At 48.1% G+C, this 19137-nt stretch overlaps 5 protein-coding genes across 5 annotated transcripts; 2 read left to right on the top strand and 3 right to left on the bottom strand.

The window, feature by feature from the left end:
* Positions 1–1495: 1495 nt before the first annotated feature.
* Positions 1496–5129, top strand: ANOM_007334 (uncharacterized protein; the record flags this gene model as incomplete). The annotated part of the gene is made up of 4 exons (XM_015552590.1): positions 1496–2054; positions 2126–3504; positions 3923–4147; positions 4215–5129. 4 exons carry the CDS (start codon positions 1496–1498, stop codon positions 5127–5129), a joined length of 3078 nt encoding a protein of 1025 aa, XP_015404585.1.
* A 416-nt stretch (positions 5130–5545) lies between these two features.
* On the bottom strand, positions 5546–7016 carry ANOM_007333 (uncharacterized protein; the record flags this gene model as incomplete). The annotated part of the gene is made up of 2 exons (XM_015552589.1): positions 5546–5770; positions 5832–7016. The coding sequence occupies 2 exons, from the start codon at positions 7014–7016 to the stop codon at positions 5546–5548; spliced, it is 1410 nt and encodes a 469-aa protein (XP_015404584.1).
* A 3302-nt stretch (positions 7017–10318) lies between these two features.
* On the bottom strand, positions 10319–13759 carry ANOM_007332 (uncharacterized protein; the record flags this gene model as incomplete). Its single annotated transcript, XM_015552588.1, has 6 exons — positions 10319–10419; positions 10476–11223; positions 11286–11567; positions 11637–12090; positions 12499–13618; positions 13684–13759. The coding sequence occupies 6 exons, from the start codon at positions 13757–13759 to the stop codon at positions 10319–10321; spliced, it is 2781 nt and encodes a 926-aa protein (XP_015404583.1).
* Positions 13760–13930: 171 nt separating this feature from the next.
* Positions 13931–14921, top strand: ANOM_007331 (putative small nuclear ribonucleoprotein SmG; the record flags this gene model as incomplete). Its single annotated transcript, XM_015552587.1, has 5 exons — positions 13931–14023; positions 14093–14164; positions 14284–14358; positions 14411–14443; positions 14506–14921. Coding segments are annotated over 5 exons (285 nt in total), but the record flags the coding sequence as incomplete, so codon positions are not given.
* Positions 14922–15013: 92 nt separating this feature from the next.
* ANOM_007330 (transcription initiation factor TFIID subunit TAF2) lies at positions 15014–18986 on the bottom strand (the record flags this gene model as incomplete). The annotated part of the gene is made up of 4 exons (XM_015552586.1): positions 15014–15337; positions 15396–16187; positions 16242–16610; positions 16662–18986. The coding sequence occupies 4 exons, from the start codon at positions 18984–18986 to the stop codon at positions 15014–15016; spliced, it is 3810 nt and encodes a 1269-aa protein (XP_015404581.1).
* Positions 18987–19137: the final 151 nt, after the last annotated feature.

Genomic DNA, 19137 nt, shown 5'->3' with positions numbered 1-19137 from the left:
CGGACAAATGCATTGGTTGAGTACAAGTGGATCCCTTGGATTTTGGGGAGATGGGCTATGAGTTTTTCCTCGACTGCTACTCCGGAGTACTACTGCTGTTGCTACGACGGGTCCTCATGACGAATTGCTTTTCCTCCAGTGCAATACTTTCTGCAAACTCCTTACTCCAGTGTACATTTTACGTAGAAGTTGTAGACCTTAAAATCTTCTGCTTTCGAAATATCTCTCAACATACAGATAGAGAAGAAATGTCCCTGGTAGGTGCACTAAGGACCAAAGGAGGGTACATGAAACGAAATGAAAAAGGTCGAGTCGAAAAATAAACAAATGAAAATGAAAATGAAATAAAAAAAATAAAATAAAATAAATAAAATGTGAGTTCATAAAAATAAATAGAAAATAGAAAATAAAAAAAAGCGGAAAAGAGGTCAATACAGTCGATCGCTAAGATGGAGAACTGCCTGGCTGTGCAGTAATGCAGGGTTAGCGGTATGGTAAGAATAGTAGCGTGCCATGGGTAAGTAAGATGCAGTGCTAAGAATACGATGCTAAAGGCGGCCCTGATCACTGCCTGCCCCTGCTGGTCGGACATCTCCACTAGTCTCCCTGTTTCTTTTCTTTTCTTTTTTTTAATTATTTCTGTATTATTACATATTTTATTTTATTTTAGTTCTTCTGGCGCCCCACATTTCAACCACCATCATCATCGACATCATCCGCCCACACGCACCCACACCTTGACTCCCCTGTCTTTCTGCTGCGCGTTCCACCTCCAGTAGTCTGGATGGGTTTCTTTTAGCGTTGTTTAGTTTAGTTCGCTCGTAGTTAGTCAATCCTGGTCTAGTCCAATCCACTTGCGAATCCTAGATGGTTCATAGGGCCAGCAATCACATAACATTTAACAATGCTTTTGCTCCCCTCTCTCCGTCCTTCTTTTGTTTTGCAGGCCTCTCATTCCCCTCTCAGTACGGGAATCTTCTGGTTGAATTTCTCGAGAGTGTGTTACAAAAGCATCTCGTCCTCTCCATCGTCCTTCGTCATCCTCACTTTGGGAAGCAAGGGCCTTGATTCCTTGCCTGACTCGGGTCGACTGCTTTCATCTTCTTGTATATCATTGTCTATTTTACTGCTCCATTGTCTGTCCCAATCGGGAAGTTGCAAAGCATTGCCGTGCCTATCCAAACCGACACGATCCTCTGCTTCCGGAGCCATTGCCTCACATCACCACTGTTCCCTCTCCTGGATTGATACTACGCAATCTCTTGGAACTCCTCAGCAGACCCTTGAGACCTATCTATTGTTGACCCGTTGGAAAGATCGTATGTTTTCCCGTGCGGCCCGTTCCTCTGAAACTCAATCCATCGCTTGCGAAGTCTCCCTTTAGCGAAGAGCGGAATTGTAATGGTGGCTGACGATTAACACTAATAGTGATCTCAACCCTCGCATTCCAATCCCCACATATTGACAACAATCAACCCTTGAACCAAAAGCGGGCATGCAAGCCCACAGTGATCATCCTGACTTTGTCCTCTTTCCTCCACAATATAACATCGAACGCGAAATGTTGGCATTCGAATCGTCGAGACAGCAGCAGACTCCATACTTCCAGCATTTCACCATGGATCCCGCTTTAACCGAGCCCTTTACCTTTCACGTGGACCTGAGTGGCTTCGGACAAGGTCCCAATTCCTCGCGTCTGCCCCAGTCATCTCATTATGATACCCCGTCGATTGATGCATATGCCGATACCAATAAAGTGACCAGCTACCCGCCGATGCCGGCCACTCCACCCTCAGTCCCGATCTCACATTCCGAACCTTTCATGCCTGGTCTTTCCACCGCCTCTGGCCCTTCAATCGCAAGTGCTTCGTCTTCCGCTATAGGCTCTCCCTACTCAGGAACTGCCCCGGCGATTCACGAGAATTGGGTCGACACGAATCACGGTCTGGGGCTGCCGGCTGCGGTCATGGGTGACCTCTTCCCGAATGAATACATTGGGAACTCGCTGGACATGGAAGGCTTCTATTCAAAGAAGAACCCAGATAACTATGTTGGTAAGCTGAATTGCATCCCCCCCAATCCCAAGCATGCTGTGGTAGATCGCTGACGAGTGTATTAACAATAGATCCTTCTTTGATTGAGACATTACAGCCCCAAACGAACATTCCTCAATCGTCTATGCCATACCCCGAGCAGCCGAACTACGGCTATCATGGGTTCCATCCTCAGTCCCCCGAACTTCCCTATCTTCCCCAAGCCGAGGAGTGCCATACGAAGCAGGCAATTGCACAGCAGCTCAATCACATCCCGACATCTTCCCCTTTGATCAATGACCGGAGGTCCTCCATCTCCTCTGAGCTCTCCCGTCGCTCACAGCTGAGCCCGGCTGCTAGCAACGCGGATCTTGATGATGACACCAAGGAGAAGGGACGGTGCCCCCACCCTGACTGCGGACGCGTCTTCAAAGATTTGAAGGCCCACTTGCTAACCCATCGGTCGGAGAGGCCCGAGAAATGCCCCATTGTTAACTGTGAATATCATATCAAGGGCTTCGCCCGCAAATATGACAAGAACCGTCATACTCTCATCCATTACAAGGGAACAATGGTCTGCGGCTTTTGTCCAGGATCTGGCTCGCCGGCGGAAAAAAGCTTCAACAGAGCAGATGTCTTCAAGCGTCACTTGACTTCAGTACATGGCGTGGAGCAAACACCGCCAAACTGCCGGAAGAAGAGCCCAGCTGCGTCTAACAAGGCTGCCACAGGATATCGCCACGATGCGATTGTCAAGTGCTCGACATGCCCTGACACCTTCGATAACGCTCAGGAATTCTACGAACACTTGGACGACTGTGTTCTCCGAGTTGTGCAAAAGGAGCAACCTAGTGAGGCTGTCAACCAGAGATGCCTGGCCGAAGTTGACTCGGATGAGGAGGTGAAGAAAACCATGGAGAAGCATAAGCTGCTCGACACGGCTGGTACCGTTTATCGATACGATGATGAACTTGACGACGATGAAGACGATTCAAATGAGGTTCTGTCTCTCCGGCGATCCACCAACAGTGCTATGAAAGCCAACAGAGGCAGCGCAAGTACTTCCGCCCGTGTGACACTGGGAAACAGCGCCGTTACCAAGCGCCCAATCGCCTCCAAGCGACGGAACAACCGTGATCGCTACCCCCAATCCTGGGGTTGCCCCAGAAGCAACATCAACATCAGAAAGCGCGTTCTGTGTGTATTTGATGGCCCACGCCGTCTGTTGAAGGACGAAATGATGCTCAAAAACGAGCATGAAGTCCGTGTAAAGCTTCCTGGCGGCACTGGTGACTGCACTAATCGAGAGGCATATGTGACCGATCTGGACGTCCAAACTTTGAAGCGCGCAGAAGGCATCCTCAGTGCTACTGATGAAGAACGGGGTCCTTGGCTAGATGGGCCCTCTTCTCAGATGATTGGGCCACCGGCCATGCCGATGGCCAGTCTGTCCCATCCTTATGAAGGAGAGGTAGATATTGATGAGCTCATGGCTTGAACACTCTTCAGTTTCTTAAGTTCGGCTCTTGTTTTGCATACGTGGCATGATGTTAGCGATATTTTCTTATGTCTGGCTAGTGTGATACCATTCTCTGTTGTTGTTTCCTTTTAAATATATTGGGTTCCATCTTCCCAACTCTGTACTTATATGATGTATTAATCCTGATCTTTGGCTGGCTGGACCTGCGGAGTTCAAGGAGGACAAGATGGAAAAAACAAAAAGCTTTTATTTATCCACATTAATTAGGTCATCCCACACTGATCTTGAGGTCCAATGTGACTATACAATGATTTTCTCTCCAAATACTTGACTTGCGTGTAGTTGAAGAATCGTTCAATATAGACTTGACTAGTATCCAGGAATCGGATGACGCCAATCCGGACTTTAGCCTCGTTTCTACCCGCTCACATGGTCCCCCGCCTTCCGCCTCTATCTGCCGCAACCTGATTTCAACCTCGCAACAGATTCAGAACCGGTCATTAACAAGATGCAATTAGGTTTGTCAGAAAGTCTTCCGGCCCTCGTATCCAAGCGCTTCACGGCGGCTAAAGGATCTGGTCACCTTCTATTCTCTCAGACACACCTGACCACCATTCAGACTACAGGGATACCGGTACCCTTTCCTCTTTGAATCTTGCCCTACCAAGGCCAATGCTAACTGTAATTCTCCTCTGTCTTAGTATCAACTTCGGTATTGCCCTGCCCTTGCAAATAAGCCATCAGGGGCTCCAAACACTGGAAAGCCCACTACCAAACCCAAATTCGACCCTTTCCAGGACCCGTCTCCAGAGCTCTTAATCGCTCAGATACCCCGAGAGAACCCAACCCATATACTAGTCCTCAACAAATTCCCCGTAATTCCCAATCATTTTATCTTAGCTACAAAGGAATGGAGACTTCAAACAGACATCCTGGAGAGGGAGGACTTGGATGCGGCTTATTCTTGCCTCAAAGCATGGAGTGAGGAGAACAAGGCAAACGGCGCAACCTCCAAGCGGCTTTTCGCCTTTTTCAACTCCGGCAACGAGAGCGGGGCGAGTCAGCCTCATAGGCATTTACAGTTCTTACCCGTCGAAGCCATGTCCCAAAGTGACTCGGGGAGCTGGCAGCCCTTGATTGATGCAGTTTCAAGTCAGCCAACATGCCCCGGTTCTAAATTCTTGCGATGGGGTCAGGTACCCTTCGCACATTTTGCCCTTCCGTTGCCCCCGAACCCCTCTGCCGACAACCTACATCACATTTACCTGTCACTGTACAGAGCAGCGTTAGCAGCTGCACAAGGAAGCGTGGAAGGTTCCTCCCCGGCGACCAGTGGTCCAGCTGCTATCAGCTACAATCTAGCAATGACGGATTCAGTGATGATGATCTGTCCGAGAAGAAATGAAAGTGCTCAAATCCCAGTTGATAGTGCAACGTCAGCGGAGGTCTCCGGGGCTGGCATCGTGGCCTTGAATGGTACAATCCTTGCTGGCACACTCATGGTAAAAGCCGAGGCCGAATGGGACGAGCTACGTCGTAACCCGGATTCCCTTAAAGATATACTGACGACAATTGGGTATCCTCACCCAGATACGCGCGCACTCTCCCTGCTTTGAATTCTGTGTCTCGATCACCCCCATAACATTCCTTCTTAACCAGGAGTGCCTTGGGACGAGAAACATTTATACGAAGCCATACAATGGAGAAGAAACCGTACAGACTTCAGGCCAATGTCCCACAGTGACTTAAACAGTTGAAATTACACTATTAGAAGAGAACGAACGGAGGTAAAACAAAAAGAGTTGGGTAAAGGCTAGCCAAACTAGCCCAAACACAACAGATACTGCTAATAAGCTCCTTGTATCAAAGTAAACATGGACACTCCAAGTGGGAAAGAGATGGTGAAGCAAAGGGCCACAGTAAACCTAAGCTCGTCATGTGGATATAGTCAAACGCTATCAGAAAGGGCCGTTTGCACTTCCTTCATCTATTGCATCCATCGAAGAACTTCCTGGGCATTACATGCCGGAGATCAATCCCAGAACGTCACACCGTGTATGTCGCACCACTTCTTCTTGCAAGTGGCATTTCCAAAGTGATATGAGCCGCCATGAAGCCAAATATATTGGGCTACCCTCTTCCAGGACACCTTGGGTGGCTGACTGGTAGCCGAAGATTGACAGCTAGGCCCGTTACCACTACGGGCTTGCTTGTTGTCTTCCATGCAGGCCTTCACTGCCTGGCACAGCAGGCTTATCTACAGACTCATCAGTAACCAGTAATAGACCCTGCCTCGGGCATCCTTAGGAAGTACTAACATCTTTCTCTTGCCACTGAGGTTTCCTCACCCGCTGTTCTTTGGATTTCGTGAGCGTCCGAAATCTTCCTCGAAGTGTTGACTCGGCTTCTTTGAAGCCACCAATTCTCTTGATGTCCTTGTAAGAGAGCCCGCGTAGCTTACATTCCACCAGAAACTCGTCTCTGCCATTGCTGTGACAAGCAGTTTGTTTGCTAGCTCGTTGGCCTCGGAGAACGTATCCCCTGTTGGTTGTATGGGTTGGATGCATCAAGTGGTGTATACATGGGCTATCATGGTAGGGCTGCGCTGGGCTGTGCTCTGAATTCTCTGGGGGTCGCTCTTTGACAAAGGGGATGCTAACATGCACGACTCTGCTTTGGCAGCGGGCCATAGTTGGTTGCACATAATATTGACAGGCGTTTCCCTCCAGCGGCGAACTAGGAATATTGTCGTTGATAGTGGGAGCATGATCGAAGTCCTCTTCGACGTGACCATCATGCCCATTCATGCTCAATCCACATGGAATGTCCACCCAGAAGGCATCACCACGACTAGTGTTTTCTTGCTGCACATTCCAGGCTGTTTGAACTCCAGCAGTGGGCCAAGGAGGCGGCGTAACAGGCCCGCTAACTGGAGTGAAGTAGTTGACAATAGGCACAGATCTTTTTCCCGATGACGTTAGGAAAAGCTCAGATGAGTCGACTTCGCTTGTTGTCCATTCTTGGTGTGGAGCTCTGCTGTCAATGAACAAAGGTTCGCGTGAATTATCAGGCGTACTGAAGGGTGATATTGCCACAAATTCAGGTTCAGGTCCGGAAAAAGATGAGAAGCTGCCGTTCATACACGAGATGGGCAGCCGGGGGATTGGATGAGCTATGCCAAATATGACATCATCCGTCTCGACCTTTTCTCCTACTGCTAACTCTTCATTGCCGGGATACACAGCATTTTGTGTGTGCTGGTCATGAGTATGAGGTACGGATATCTCGCGACCGTTTTGTATGAACGAGCCCTGGATTTGCGACGATGGCTGAACCCGACAGCCATAAAGTTGCACCTTATTTTCCTCGAAATCTGTTGACGTAAGAGTTTCAGGCCAGCAGCCAAGGTCATTGCTCATAGCTCTATAGGCCATCAAAGTTTTGTTTGCCATGTCATCAGGGCCCATTGAATGGCAGCCATTGGGTTCCAGCCAGCGGTGCATTTGGGATTCTTGACTCTCGGTGGCTTCTCTAGAACACAATATTGATTCAGTTTGCGGGGCACAGAAATTAGTCGGGAAAACACCCCCGAAATTATGAATGAGGGAATGGCTTGGAGCCAAATTAGGAGAAACGAGGTCTTTGTCGAAGGCTAGTCTTGTTTTTCGCTTAACCGGATCAACATGAACGTCGACCATCGCCTTAAAATGAGACAAATAACTATTGCTGACAGCCAATTCACCGCTTCTGTCAATTATGGTTCCAGTTGGGACTGACCGGAGAACGTACAGGAGTTGGTGCTTCTGAGTGATGCACGTTGCTAGTCCAATTGACGCCTGCAGCGATCATTAGCCTATCTAGCACTTGGATAAGTATGGGGAGGGTTCGATTGGTTTTCGCAATCGACTAACATACCCCAAATATACTGGGCGAGTTCTCGAGGCCTCAGCACAAGGGCCACTTGAAGCTGACCGTGGTGTCTTAATCGCCGACGAGTTCTAAACGACAAGACTTGCTCTGGAACCTATGGCGTGGGAACTCAGGGATATGGAACAAAACAAAGCAAAAAAGAGTCCGGCTCGGAAGCGAAAAGTGAACCGATTTGTCCTATGCTGATACCTATAGGCTGAACACGAGACCTTTTTCCTCCTATAGGCCACGGTACAGAGATTCCAAGTGGGCGCCGTGATGTCTCAGACTCTCCCACCCAGCAGAAACTTCCTCTCCCTGGTGAAGTAACCCGACTGGTGGAGCGCACTCTTGGGATTCTCTTGCCCAAAGTTGTGTCCCACCCAGGTTTGACTGGAGGAGCAATAGGTTGTCAACGTCTCTGAGACAAGAAAAGGCGATGCCCAAGAAAAGCATAGAAAAACAAGGTTGGATTGAGCTCTTGTATATTGTCACCGAGATCAGCTATCTCTTTTAGTAAGATCTCTCTGTTCAACCCCCTGAAATGGCTGACAATCTCCATCAAGCCTTCGTCTACCCCCTGCCCTGATGCGAAAACATTCCTTGCTCTCTTTAGAGTATATTGCCCTCCAATCTTGGGCTAGATGATGACGACCGACGGCCTATAGTTCATCTAGTGCCGGGAAATAAGAACGGGTGCCACCAATCGTGTAGGGAAGAACTAAGTTTACAACGGTCACCCTGCAATACTTTACTAGGTGATCAATTGATGAGTCTCAATTTCGACCTCATGGATGGCCAATCGGCCCAATCGAGAAATCATTTGTGGCGTAAGAGGCGAAATGCGAGGCAAAGGAGCATCGGGAACTCATGCAGAAAGGACAAAAGAAGATTTCGTGGCACTCTGTCTATCTGGTAGATGTGGTAGTTTTTACTGGCAATGTGTAAAGGCATGCCCGGGTACCCACATAAGGCTTTGTTCATATCAACTTTCCCTATGCCACCTTCAGCGATGACCGCATATCGCCAGCCATGGGGCTGGGAACCCGAAACATCTATTGGCGTCAAAGAAATGATCGGAAACAACAACGGTGGCGCCGTTGAGTCTATAGAACTGACGTTTGCTCCACCCTTTTGAGCACGTTTCTAGACTTCCCGGCCCTGCCTTTTCCTCTTCCTTCTTTCTCTGAGTGTGGTCCTAACTATTGACAGTGTGGGTACCAGTCATGGGGTAATGTGCATATGCAGGTCACTTCAGCTCTATCCACAAAAGATAAATCCATGGCTAGACATGACGAAGAAGGGATTCTAGCGCAGAGAGTACGACCCTCAGGTACATTTAGGCTACTCAAACATATACCAATTCCCTAATGTCATTGAACCATTGACCTCCGGTTTCATGACCTACCACACATGCAAACCAATCGGTTTGTCTTCAAGTCCTCGAAATGGAACAAGAGCGGTTCCCTACTATACCATTTCTTCTCTCGGATTGAAATCCTGCAGAACCCGCCGCACAGTCACATACACAGCTAAAGTACCCCAAACCCACATTTCCCCAGAGAAATCCAGGAAAGGGAGCACAAGAGAACCCTTCCCCTTCATTCAACAAAAAGAAAAGCAGAAGAAGGAAAATAAACCATGCCAGAGAGAGAGAGAGAGGCCCAGAACTTCTCTCCCCACATGATGCGTATTTCCCTACTCCAGGACCCCTGGACTTGTCCCAGGTACACCATCCACTTGTCATTTTTTGGGTCCATGTAGTTTTATGCAGTGCAAGCCTCACCCACCCCGCGCACCATCCCCGAACCCCCTTCCTCTTCCACACTCCATGCAACATTAGGGTCAACATTACCACCATTCCCTCCCAAAAAGGGAACATTTCAAAAGTACCTTTTTTTATCTAAGGTGTGGCCAACTGGGAAACCTGGAAAAGAAAGAATTTTTAAACGCAGTTTCGGGTTCCCAAGCGTTTGGTTCCGGGAGACTAGGTATGGACATACAAACCGGAAAGAACGGGCCGGGGGAGCCTACTAGCATCAAAAACATCGATGCAAGCTCGATCTTCCACGATCGTCAAAAAAGAAAAATAAAATAAAATAAAAAGGGAAAAAAGAAAACCAAAGATAGAAATATGCTTTAATATTCTGTTATAATATGCAGTGACAAGTTACTATTTTCTTTCATTCTTTCTTGTGAGTATTAACAGGTAGATTAATTCAGGGGGATTAAATAAAAATGAACGGCGGGGAGTGCCAAAACTAACCCTAATTGAACCACGGCCTTGCACTACACACCCTCACAGCCTCATATCCCAACAGCGGTGTTACATGGTAAAAAACCATCCCGACCAGATTTAATCTCCCAGTGGGGTTTCCTTGTCAGTACGACTGGAGTCAAGGGACGTTGGTGTGCTACCAGAAAAAGGAACAAACTACTACCATGTTTGGCGCTAATTTTCCACCCCGAGTTGTGTGGTGGTATCTATAGGACACACAGTGTACTACAGTACATCGATCCTTTCTCGCATTCGTTGCAGGTGATGAGAGATTTGATGGAAATCCGTCCTGGGCCCGTGCCCATTATCGATTCCTATGGAGGTTAGGACTCTTGAGGTTGTTTGGGGCAGAACCATATAACCATAGGTCCTACATTGAAGGAAAAGGGTAACATATGGACACACTAATCACGCAAAAATAGAGGTGGCAAAGTATACCGCTATAGTCGTTGATTCAGCTTCTCTGCTTCTCTATGGGACGAAGGATGCCCTACTGCAGGATCTCATGTGATACACTTGCAGTCGGGCGTTTCGTTTCCGTGTAGATCTCCATGGCTGACTATTCGACGCATTTATAAATGGAGCCATGATAGGGAGGGATCCGTGAGAAGCCCGGGGCTAGGAGGTATCTGAATGACTACGCTTCCCTGCATCTTCCAGGTTCGCATTGGTCTCATAATGGCTCTCACAGAGGTCCAAGAGTCGGTCAACGCCAGACACTGTGATAATCAGAACGGAAAAATCAACAGAAGCTAGTCGAAGATGAACGGCCCACCTGTCAAAAGAACAAATGTGAATGCGTATAATATCGTTGGAGATGTCATGAAATCGTACGCAAGCCCAAATTTCCCGACGAAAGACACTAAGCTCGCCAAGAGCACCCCGAGGATGATGCGGGTCGTTATTCCAATACTAGTGCAGAAGCTGTGGCGGCGAGCCAACAATGCAAAGGCAGCAAAAAGAAACATCACCAGTGATGCAACGACGAAAAAATATATGTAGACAAACCCTAGTAGCTCCATGTACATCCTCAGCAACTGCGAGCTAGTCAACTGTCCTATGTTTGTCTCCTCCGAAGGTATGATTCCCATACTGGAAAACAGAGCGGCAGTAACATTACCCACAAGGTTATTAAGGTGATCATTTGTGACGAAGAAACCGATCACGTTCTCTCCCAGGCACAAGGGGTGGTTGGGCAAATCCTCCAAGATTGCGTCGATGGCCATCTTTTCTTTTATTGCGCCGCGGCTGTAATTAATCTCCATGTCCTCAATGGTGTTCCGAAGGAGACCAATGGCTATTCCGGGTCTGGGCCGTGGTTCCTCGCAAGCAAACATGATAGTTTCCTCGAGGTACGTGAGCTTCAAGGTAATGTCTAGGGTCAAAGCAAGGATCTGCGATCCTTCAAGAAGTAGAACTAGGGCCACATGAAAGGGAAAATGGAGCTGGGCCCATAGCTGCTGGGAATATTTGCCAAGCATGCCCCTTGGTGAGAGATCGTAATACGCTTGCCACAGAAAGTACTACTCCTGAGGTGTTAGCAACCCCGAAAGGGACGATAGATCGAATCTCTGAGACCACATACCACATTAGTAGTGACTCCTAGAATGTGAACAAACGACCACTTAGTCCAGCCCCCCGGCCGCACGGTCCTATTCACAATTCTGGTGACTGATATGACCCCTTCGCCAATGATGATTAGTGTAAGGAGACCCATTCTTACATTCAAGTGGGTATCTTGGAGCCCAATTCCGGGTGTCACACAAGATACTCCCATTATAACCCACATCTCTATTCCGAACAAAGCAAACCAAACGGTCCATATATAGGAGCGGATCCCGTCCTGCACCCCGAAGATATAAAACATCTATCCAACAGGTCAGACTATGCATGTGGCTTCAATAGTAGTCATTATTTGTCTGTGCGGTAAGCATACCCCCAGATAGATTAAACTCGAGACAAACAGCGTCGCGGCGATGATGGAGACCCCTTTGGCAGCAGGCCTCATTCGTTTCCGAATGAAGACGATGTTGTTGACCGTATATTGCAGAGCCAGTAAGATTCGGCTTCCGCCAAGAAAGATACTCAGTGATTGAAAGGCCCAAACATTTTCGTCTTTAACACGGGTGGTAAACCGCGTGCCTGCAGATGCAAAACCAACCATAGCTGCTAGTTGTATAGCCTTGCAGGCTCGTTCGAAAATCGAGTCCCTGGCAAATCTGATGTCGAATAGAGTAACCTGAAGCCAGGTGAACCAAATCACCCCAAGAAAGCCTATGTAAGCCCCTAAGGCTTCTACATTGTGAATTTCATGCGTAGCAGTAAAGGTAGAGAGATTCGCCACGAAAAACAAGTCAAAGAACAGTTCGATAGGAGTAGCATCGAAATGCCTGTGGAGGCGTGTTCCATGATTCCCATCAATAGGGGTTTCAATAAACGGTATGGATTCTCGCCGGCTGCAGTTTGTTATGAGCCAGGCATATATATCAGGAAGCTCCTAGTATGACTCACTGTGCATTCCCACGAGTATGCGACGTCCTACGTAGCGGCTGAAAATTGAAGAAAGGCATTCGCATCATCGTCAAGTGGATTAGATGAAACAGTTAAGAACTAGTCGATTGGTAAGTGAAGTCTAAAGTGTTGGGTATCATAAATAGGTCTTAAGCCAGGCTGGTGTCATTTCCAGCAATCCATTCGATACGCCGGAAAGAACGACGGGCGATGTCGAACCTTTCCTAACAAGCAGGTAAGCAATCCAGAGAGGCAGGTGCATTTATGCCTGAGCGGTAAATCATGACTCGTCCTCGGAGTTTCCGGTTGATACTGCCATGGAATGGCCGATACTCTCCAATCCTCGCTCGGCAGCTGAATCCTCGTCCGAGCCAGGAGTGCGCCCAGCTTCTTGTTTGAGTTTCTCGTAGTTATCCCCAGCTTCTTTGATTAAAGCCTGGATCTCTACTTCTCGTACAGCTATATCGGCCTTTTCCTTTCTCAGTTCTTCCATTCGATCAATCATCTGGGTTTTTGACTTTTCCATGACAGCCAAGGTTGTGCGTAAACGGTCAAGACAGGTTGATAGACGTGGGAGGGAAGTCATTTTGGGAGGAGTCTTTGGTCGATCTGTATAGTCTTTGCCGCCGTGGCCCATGGCAGCCTTTGTTTGGGCGGCTTCGTAAGCCGCCTTTTCTTCTAAATCTGAGTCGTCCTCGTCCGAGACTCCTTCGGCATCTTCAATGAGCTCTCGCATTTCTTCACGCTGCTTTTTGACCCTCTCGCGCTCCGCCTTTCTCCCCAGAGTTATGCGGCCATCCTCCACAAACTCGTCGAAGCCTTCTGCGAAATCCTCATCATCTCGAATAAGCCGAGTGTCCCTTAGATCCTCTTTTGCATTTCTCGAGTCCCACTCTTCATCCTCCATAGTATCATTCAGCGAGATAAAGTCCTTCTCTGTTGAGATTCCATACTGCTGTTCTTTGGCTAAGCGCGCTCTTCTTTCTTTTTTCTCCCTAATCTCTGCTTCGCTAGGAATGGCGGCCGGCGCTGTGACTTTCATAACCTCGCCAAACTTTGCTGCGACATCAATAGTCTTCTCTTGGTCATCATCGGTAGTATTCTTTGGTGTTGAAGGCGTTGAATTTCGAAGCTCTTTCAAATATTCATTGTTATAACTTGGCCGATCTTGTTCTGGGCCAACCCTGAGTGGAAGCTGACTACCTGATCCCGATGGCGTGAGTGACCTCTGGAGAGCACTATTTTCCAGTGCTCGCCTCCCAAGTCCTTGCCGTTTCGGTAGTACCACTTCACTTTCCTGTTCGCCATCTTCAGCCATTGAAGTTTCTCCGGGGTTGAACGACAGGCGCGTTTTGGATTTTATTTTCGTTTTAGAGGAAACGGGGCGCTTGACAACCGGCCCAATATCTACGGCTTGTTAGTTACTCAATCTAGTGAAGTTTTTTGGATCATGTTGCGCATAAACCACTGACCTTGTTCGCCGCCATCCTCTTCATCCTCCCCGCCAATCTTGCGGGGTTTTCGGCGGTTTGCAAACTTGGAACTCATAATAAGGATTTTGTATTATCAACCCTTTGATATTCCTGGTAGATATATTGCTTATCGCAAGGAAGTGTGTGTTGTTTCAACAGTTGCGTTAATCTAAGCTCCGCGCATCTTTGGAAGCTGCCGGGAAGAACATTTCTCCGGCACAGCTTTAATCCCACTGCTGTGTCTCAAAGTTCCGCCGCGCGACTGACCTCGACATTACGGCGGGATATACACCAGAACTCACTAGCCAAGATGCCTCAAGCTCAGCCCGAGTTGAAGAAGGTATACCTTGCGACTCACATTTACTTGTTGATTTGGACAGAAAAGGAGCTGACGGAGTTGTTTGACTAGTACATGGAAAAGCGGGTATTTTGCCAACTGAACGGCAACCGCAAAGTCATTGGTATCCTGAGAGGTTACGATGTACGTTGAGATCATTCGAACTTTTCTACTGCTGCGGACCTTTCACTTGCCGGCCCCGAATGCGAAAGCGTTGATATCAGGAGACTAGGTCATTGGGATCTGACGGTTATATGATACAGGTATTCATGAACATCGTGCTCGACGATGCTTTCGAAGAGAAGCAGGGCGGAGAGAAGGTCGCAATTGGCATGGTGGTACGTTTGGAGACTTCTCACGACGGGAGTTCGTAGCTAATCATCTGTGCAGGTCATTCGCGGTAACTCGGTCGTCATGCTCGAGGTTAGTATATCTGTTGCATACCCACCGTTTGAATATGGCTAATGCAAGCAATCCCTACACAGGCTTTGGAACGTATAAGCGACAAATAAAGGAAACGCTGGATACCTTCATCGTGGGATTAATTTAATGCAGTACGGAGTTTACGGGTCGGTTGCTCTCTTTGGAACGATCGAAGGCACTTCGATTTCATCTCAAGCATGTTTACGATCAAATTGCAGTTTCAGTATTTGAGGGATCAAATTCAGGGGTTCCCTTGGTATATCTTATCGAGAGACATAATCTTTGACGACACAGCCTGATGATTGCTATGCAAGACATCATTCATAACATGGCTCGAGAATACCGCATCAAATGGGCATGAAACCGGCAAACCAGACGCGCATTTGAGAAAGAAAACCGGAACAGGGGAATAGATGGAGAAATCTTAGAAAATAAAATCGAGAAACGATATTCATTCCACCCTCGCGCCATAAGCCTCCTTTACCAGCCTCCCTCCAAAATAGAGGAATAAGGGAAAAAATAATAGTATAAGATACATGACTGAAGAATGATAAGAAGAAACACATTAATTTATTTTGGCTTCTGGCCAAATTTTAATTTTAATTTGAACCCTCCACCTCCAGGAGTAGATGGGGTGGTTGGAGTGGCGGGTGTCCTGGATGGCGCTTGAGGTACGGGGGAGGATCGATTCGGAATTTGCAGCTTGGTGATCGGCTGCGGACGTGGACTTGGGTGTGCTGACGGAGTACTTGGACCAAGCTTTGACTGCTTGAATGTGATGCGAGGAGCAGGGGGTGGCATACCCGGCTCTTCTCGTTTGCGTTTCGCAGGGTTTGCGTCTTTTGATGGAAGTGAGGTGCGGAATTTGCTGGAGCGAGTGAAATGCAGACGTCCCTACAGTATACATTAGCGCTGTTGTAAGACGGTCCGGGCATGATGCAGTAGAACTCACCTTCCCGAGATGCTTCACTTGCCAGTACCGCGGATACTTTAATGCAACCTTCACACTAGTGGTCGGGTCATACAAGATGCGGCAGAGATCAGTAAACTCGGAAAGTTCCAGGATCCCAATGCACGGAGAATTGCACGCAGCCCATAATGACTCCTTGAGGAGTTGGTCGCTTTTGAGTTCACCTTTAAGTGCCTCTATGGCTCCAGGGACTGTCTGCCTCCGCGCGAGATCTGCCTGGCGGACCTCGGTGGAAGATTCTTGTTCAATGATTAAGCCATCACCGGAAGCTGGGGTCTTATCGCTTGATTCGCGACCAAAAGCCACAGGAGCAAGCGCCTTGCCAAACAGGTAATGAAGTCGCCGTCGAAGCCAAGAAGAAGAGTCGCTCGACATGGTAAAAATGAACCATCTTAGGAGTTCAGGGCTCTGGAAAATATCGGTCTCCACGAGACATTCAAACGCCTCCAAGCGAAGGAGGTCATAAGTGCCGGCCCGGGTATAAGGCAGGAACTGCATTATATCTAACTCCGTTATTTTGGCTTGCATGAGCTGTATCTGACAGCGTAGTGTAGTACGAGAATAGATGTTCTGGTACGAGCTGGACCATTCATCCATTCTTCGATATCTATCAATTTCGGCAATGGCGTCTTTCTCCAATTTTTCTTCGGCCTGAGACTCAAGGACCCCCTCCATGTCGAAATCATCCAGATCATGGGAGCGAGACTCAACTTTGCCTAGCATCGCGTGACAAAGAGACTGCATAAGTGTCGCGACATAATAATTATCCGAATACTAGAAATGACATGAGCTAAGAACTAGGGCCAAGTCAAATGTGCGTTAACCTACCTCGTTGTTGGAATTATCATTGAACCGCAGCTTGTCATAAAGAAAACGCTTCACGCGCATCGGTGTTTTTCCATTGTTATCTCGTACTTTCGAGATAGCCTCTGGGATAACCAATTGAAGCACATAAGCAGCCCTATCGGAAAAGTCATTTGAGCGGGTCATGGGTGATCCTGGCAGACAGAATAATTCCTGGAACGCTCGTTCCAGGTGGAATAGCCCCAGCCAATTTATTTCTTCCTTGGCATGCCTGATCAAGGCCTTTGCTGCGGCCACACGGATTCCGTAGAAGTACCTTCGGTCCATCAGGGTTCGAACAAAAATCGTGGAAATCAACGGGTGTTCTCTTTGGGCAGCCATATATTGTAGAGACTGGTATGTTTGTCAGCGTAAAGCTCTCAAGGCAGCGACGATTCAACTAACCTCTAACTGGGCTATAACATCTCGATCTTGCTGGAGCTGCGAAAGGTACATATAACCTGGCATCACCAAAGAAAGCTTGCAAACCCACTCGAAATCTGCGTCCATGCGAATCCATTCGTAAGACTCCTGGCCCATTCGCTCTTCGTCTTCCTTACTCCAATCAGCCAACTTCCACTCTTGGATTTCTTCCTCACTCTGGAGTACATCGCCCAAGCAATAAAGCAAGACATCTTCTTGTGCTTCTGCATTAGGATCACCCCCCGAAGCAGCAGCGGCTCGTTCTTTCTGCCTTTTGTTCCGCTTCAAACGCTTGTATTTGGTGTTATAAGGGATATCGAATTTGGTGACACCTTCTTTAATCTCGACAATATGTTCATAAGGTGTACCATCAGCTTCGTGGATTCTAATCGTCATGGAGCCAGTAAAAACCGGCTGAACAACACCGGCGTAGATACCCCGAATCTCCTCCTTGACATCGCGCATAAATGTATTCTTGTCCAGGTCACGTGTGCTAGGCTGTTCCGATTGCACTTGTTTTATCATCATTTCCACTACAAGCTTCTTTTTATTGAACCTCTGTGTAGCCTGAAAGCGGGGACATCCAGCACCAAAGACCCATTGCTGAAAGAATGAATCCAGTTTCGCATGGCCTAGTCGTTCACAGGTCTTTTGAAAAAGCATAGTGGATACCGCCCCGTTCGGGATATCGCCCATTCGAGCATTGAGAAAAAGCCGAGAAATGATGCGGGACATTGTGGCCTTTCCACTAGCTTTCGTAAGCCTTCGGTCGAGGATGAAAAGCACGAGAGGGGCCTTAAGTGCTATGAAATCAATCTCAGAGGAGTCAAGCTGGAGTATATTTCCCATGTCAAATATTGAGGGACGCTCATAATCCAACTCGCATACTCTATCAGACATCTGTTTTAGTCGAAAGCGATATTCATTATTCCCACAAAGTTTCCTCATGAACGTATCTGTGATAAACCACGCAACGCCTACTGTGACCCAAGTATCAGTTGGCGCCTTTGGAACAATGTTTACACCGATCCACTGAGACGCTAGGCCGTAAACAAGAGCACGGGTCGCGTCGTACATCGGATCGATGATATCTTCAGGAAATAGGAGATGACTGCTGCAGATTGACAAGCACGCTGTCGACAACGTATCCTCAGGCGCGTCATCTACGAAGCACATTTTGTAACTTGAGAATGGATACGACCCATATGATAAGGAAAAGAAGTCGATCGCCTTCGCCATCGGAAAGCAAGTGTTCCTGAGTTCATCGCCTCGCCCGGGAAGGCAAAAAGCATGCAAAGGAATGGCATTCTGGCCAAGCTGCTCATCTTGGTCGCTCTCCCGGAAATGTGCAAGGTTGACATATTCGAACGGGCCAACAGCAAATCCAACTTGCTGGGCAGAGAGCGGCGAGGTACACGCGAAGGATACTGTCTTCTTGCTGGTATCTTTCGGATCAATAATCTCATCTGTCATATCACCAGAACAAACCACCAGTAGGTCCAAGGCTTCATCATCCGGAGATATGTATCGACCGAAATTCGACGTCGGTTTAGGGCGCCCAGAAGCGCTGGAGCCGGATGGATCGCGGGGTTTGCGGTCAAACACATCCCCCAACGAACAGGGGCATTTGATAGAAAGCTCCCAGGTGCAACGTGACGAAGTGTCGTCAACGCAAGGGAAAAGAGGGCAACCGGCCCCATATCCAAGCGAGTTTGTCGTGAAGGCATGTGGATAACGTCTGTCACCATTCTCGACCCCCACGAATTGCAACCCATCCTTTATATTGTCAATAGTGAAATCAATGTTGACCGTCAGTGCCGTGAAACGCGGAAGCGTAGTATCTGGCGCTTTGGAGCTCAAAGGGCCTTCAGAATCGTCGGCAGTGCCAGTTGCACGGAGGGCCATTTGGTCTTGGGCCTCAACCGAGAAAGGGTCAAGTTCTTCAATCCTAACGCTCTTTGGGACCGACACAAGCAGGTCGGGCTCCGGCGGGGACTTAAGCAAGCCATCTATTTTCGAAGCAAGTCGTTGATGATAATGGGGACCGTACAGTTGTAGCGACTCGTAGGGATCCGCATATTTCATTGACGGTATCTTTCCGCAGACATTCAAGCGCCTAATCTCGCCCTGTCGGAAATTTAATCGAATAACACGGAGCTCTTTGTAGTGTGGATGGATCGTAATTTCAGTTTTTCCCTTGAGGCTCTTATTTGCAAAGTCTAGCTCCAGCTCAACCTTCTGGTGCGCAACGGTATAACCCAGTCCCTGCCAGGCAGAGCCGGCAGGAGCATCGACGACGCCAGGCATTGCGCAGAGTACTCAGTCGTGCACTGCGCCGCGAGCGCTTCCCTGATCCTCTACCGTCATGTCCAAGCTCAAGGAGCAATTAGAAAACCTCTAGAATATCGTTTTCAGTCGACACTGAGATGATAAATAATCTGAATCGTTGATGCGAAGA

This window comes from Aspergillus nomiae (genome assembly GCF_001204775.2).
Source record: "Aspergillus nomiae NRRL 13137 chromosome Unknown contig00254, whole genome shotgun sequence".
Classification (NCBI taxonomy): domain Eukaryota; kingdom Fungi; phylum Ascomycota; class Eurotiomycetes; order Eurotiales; family Aspergillaceae; genus Aspergillus; species Aspergillus nomiae.
The sequence above is the reverse complement of the archived record's forward strand: the minus strand, read 5'-3'. Positions and strand labels throughout refer to the sequence as shown.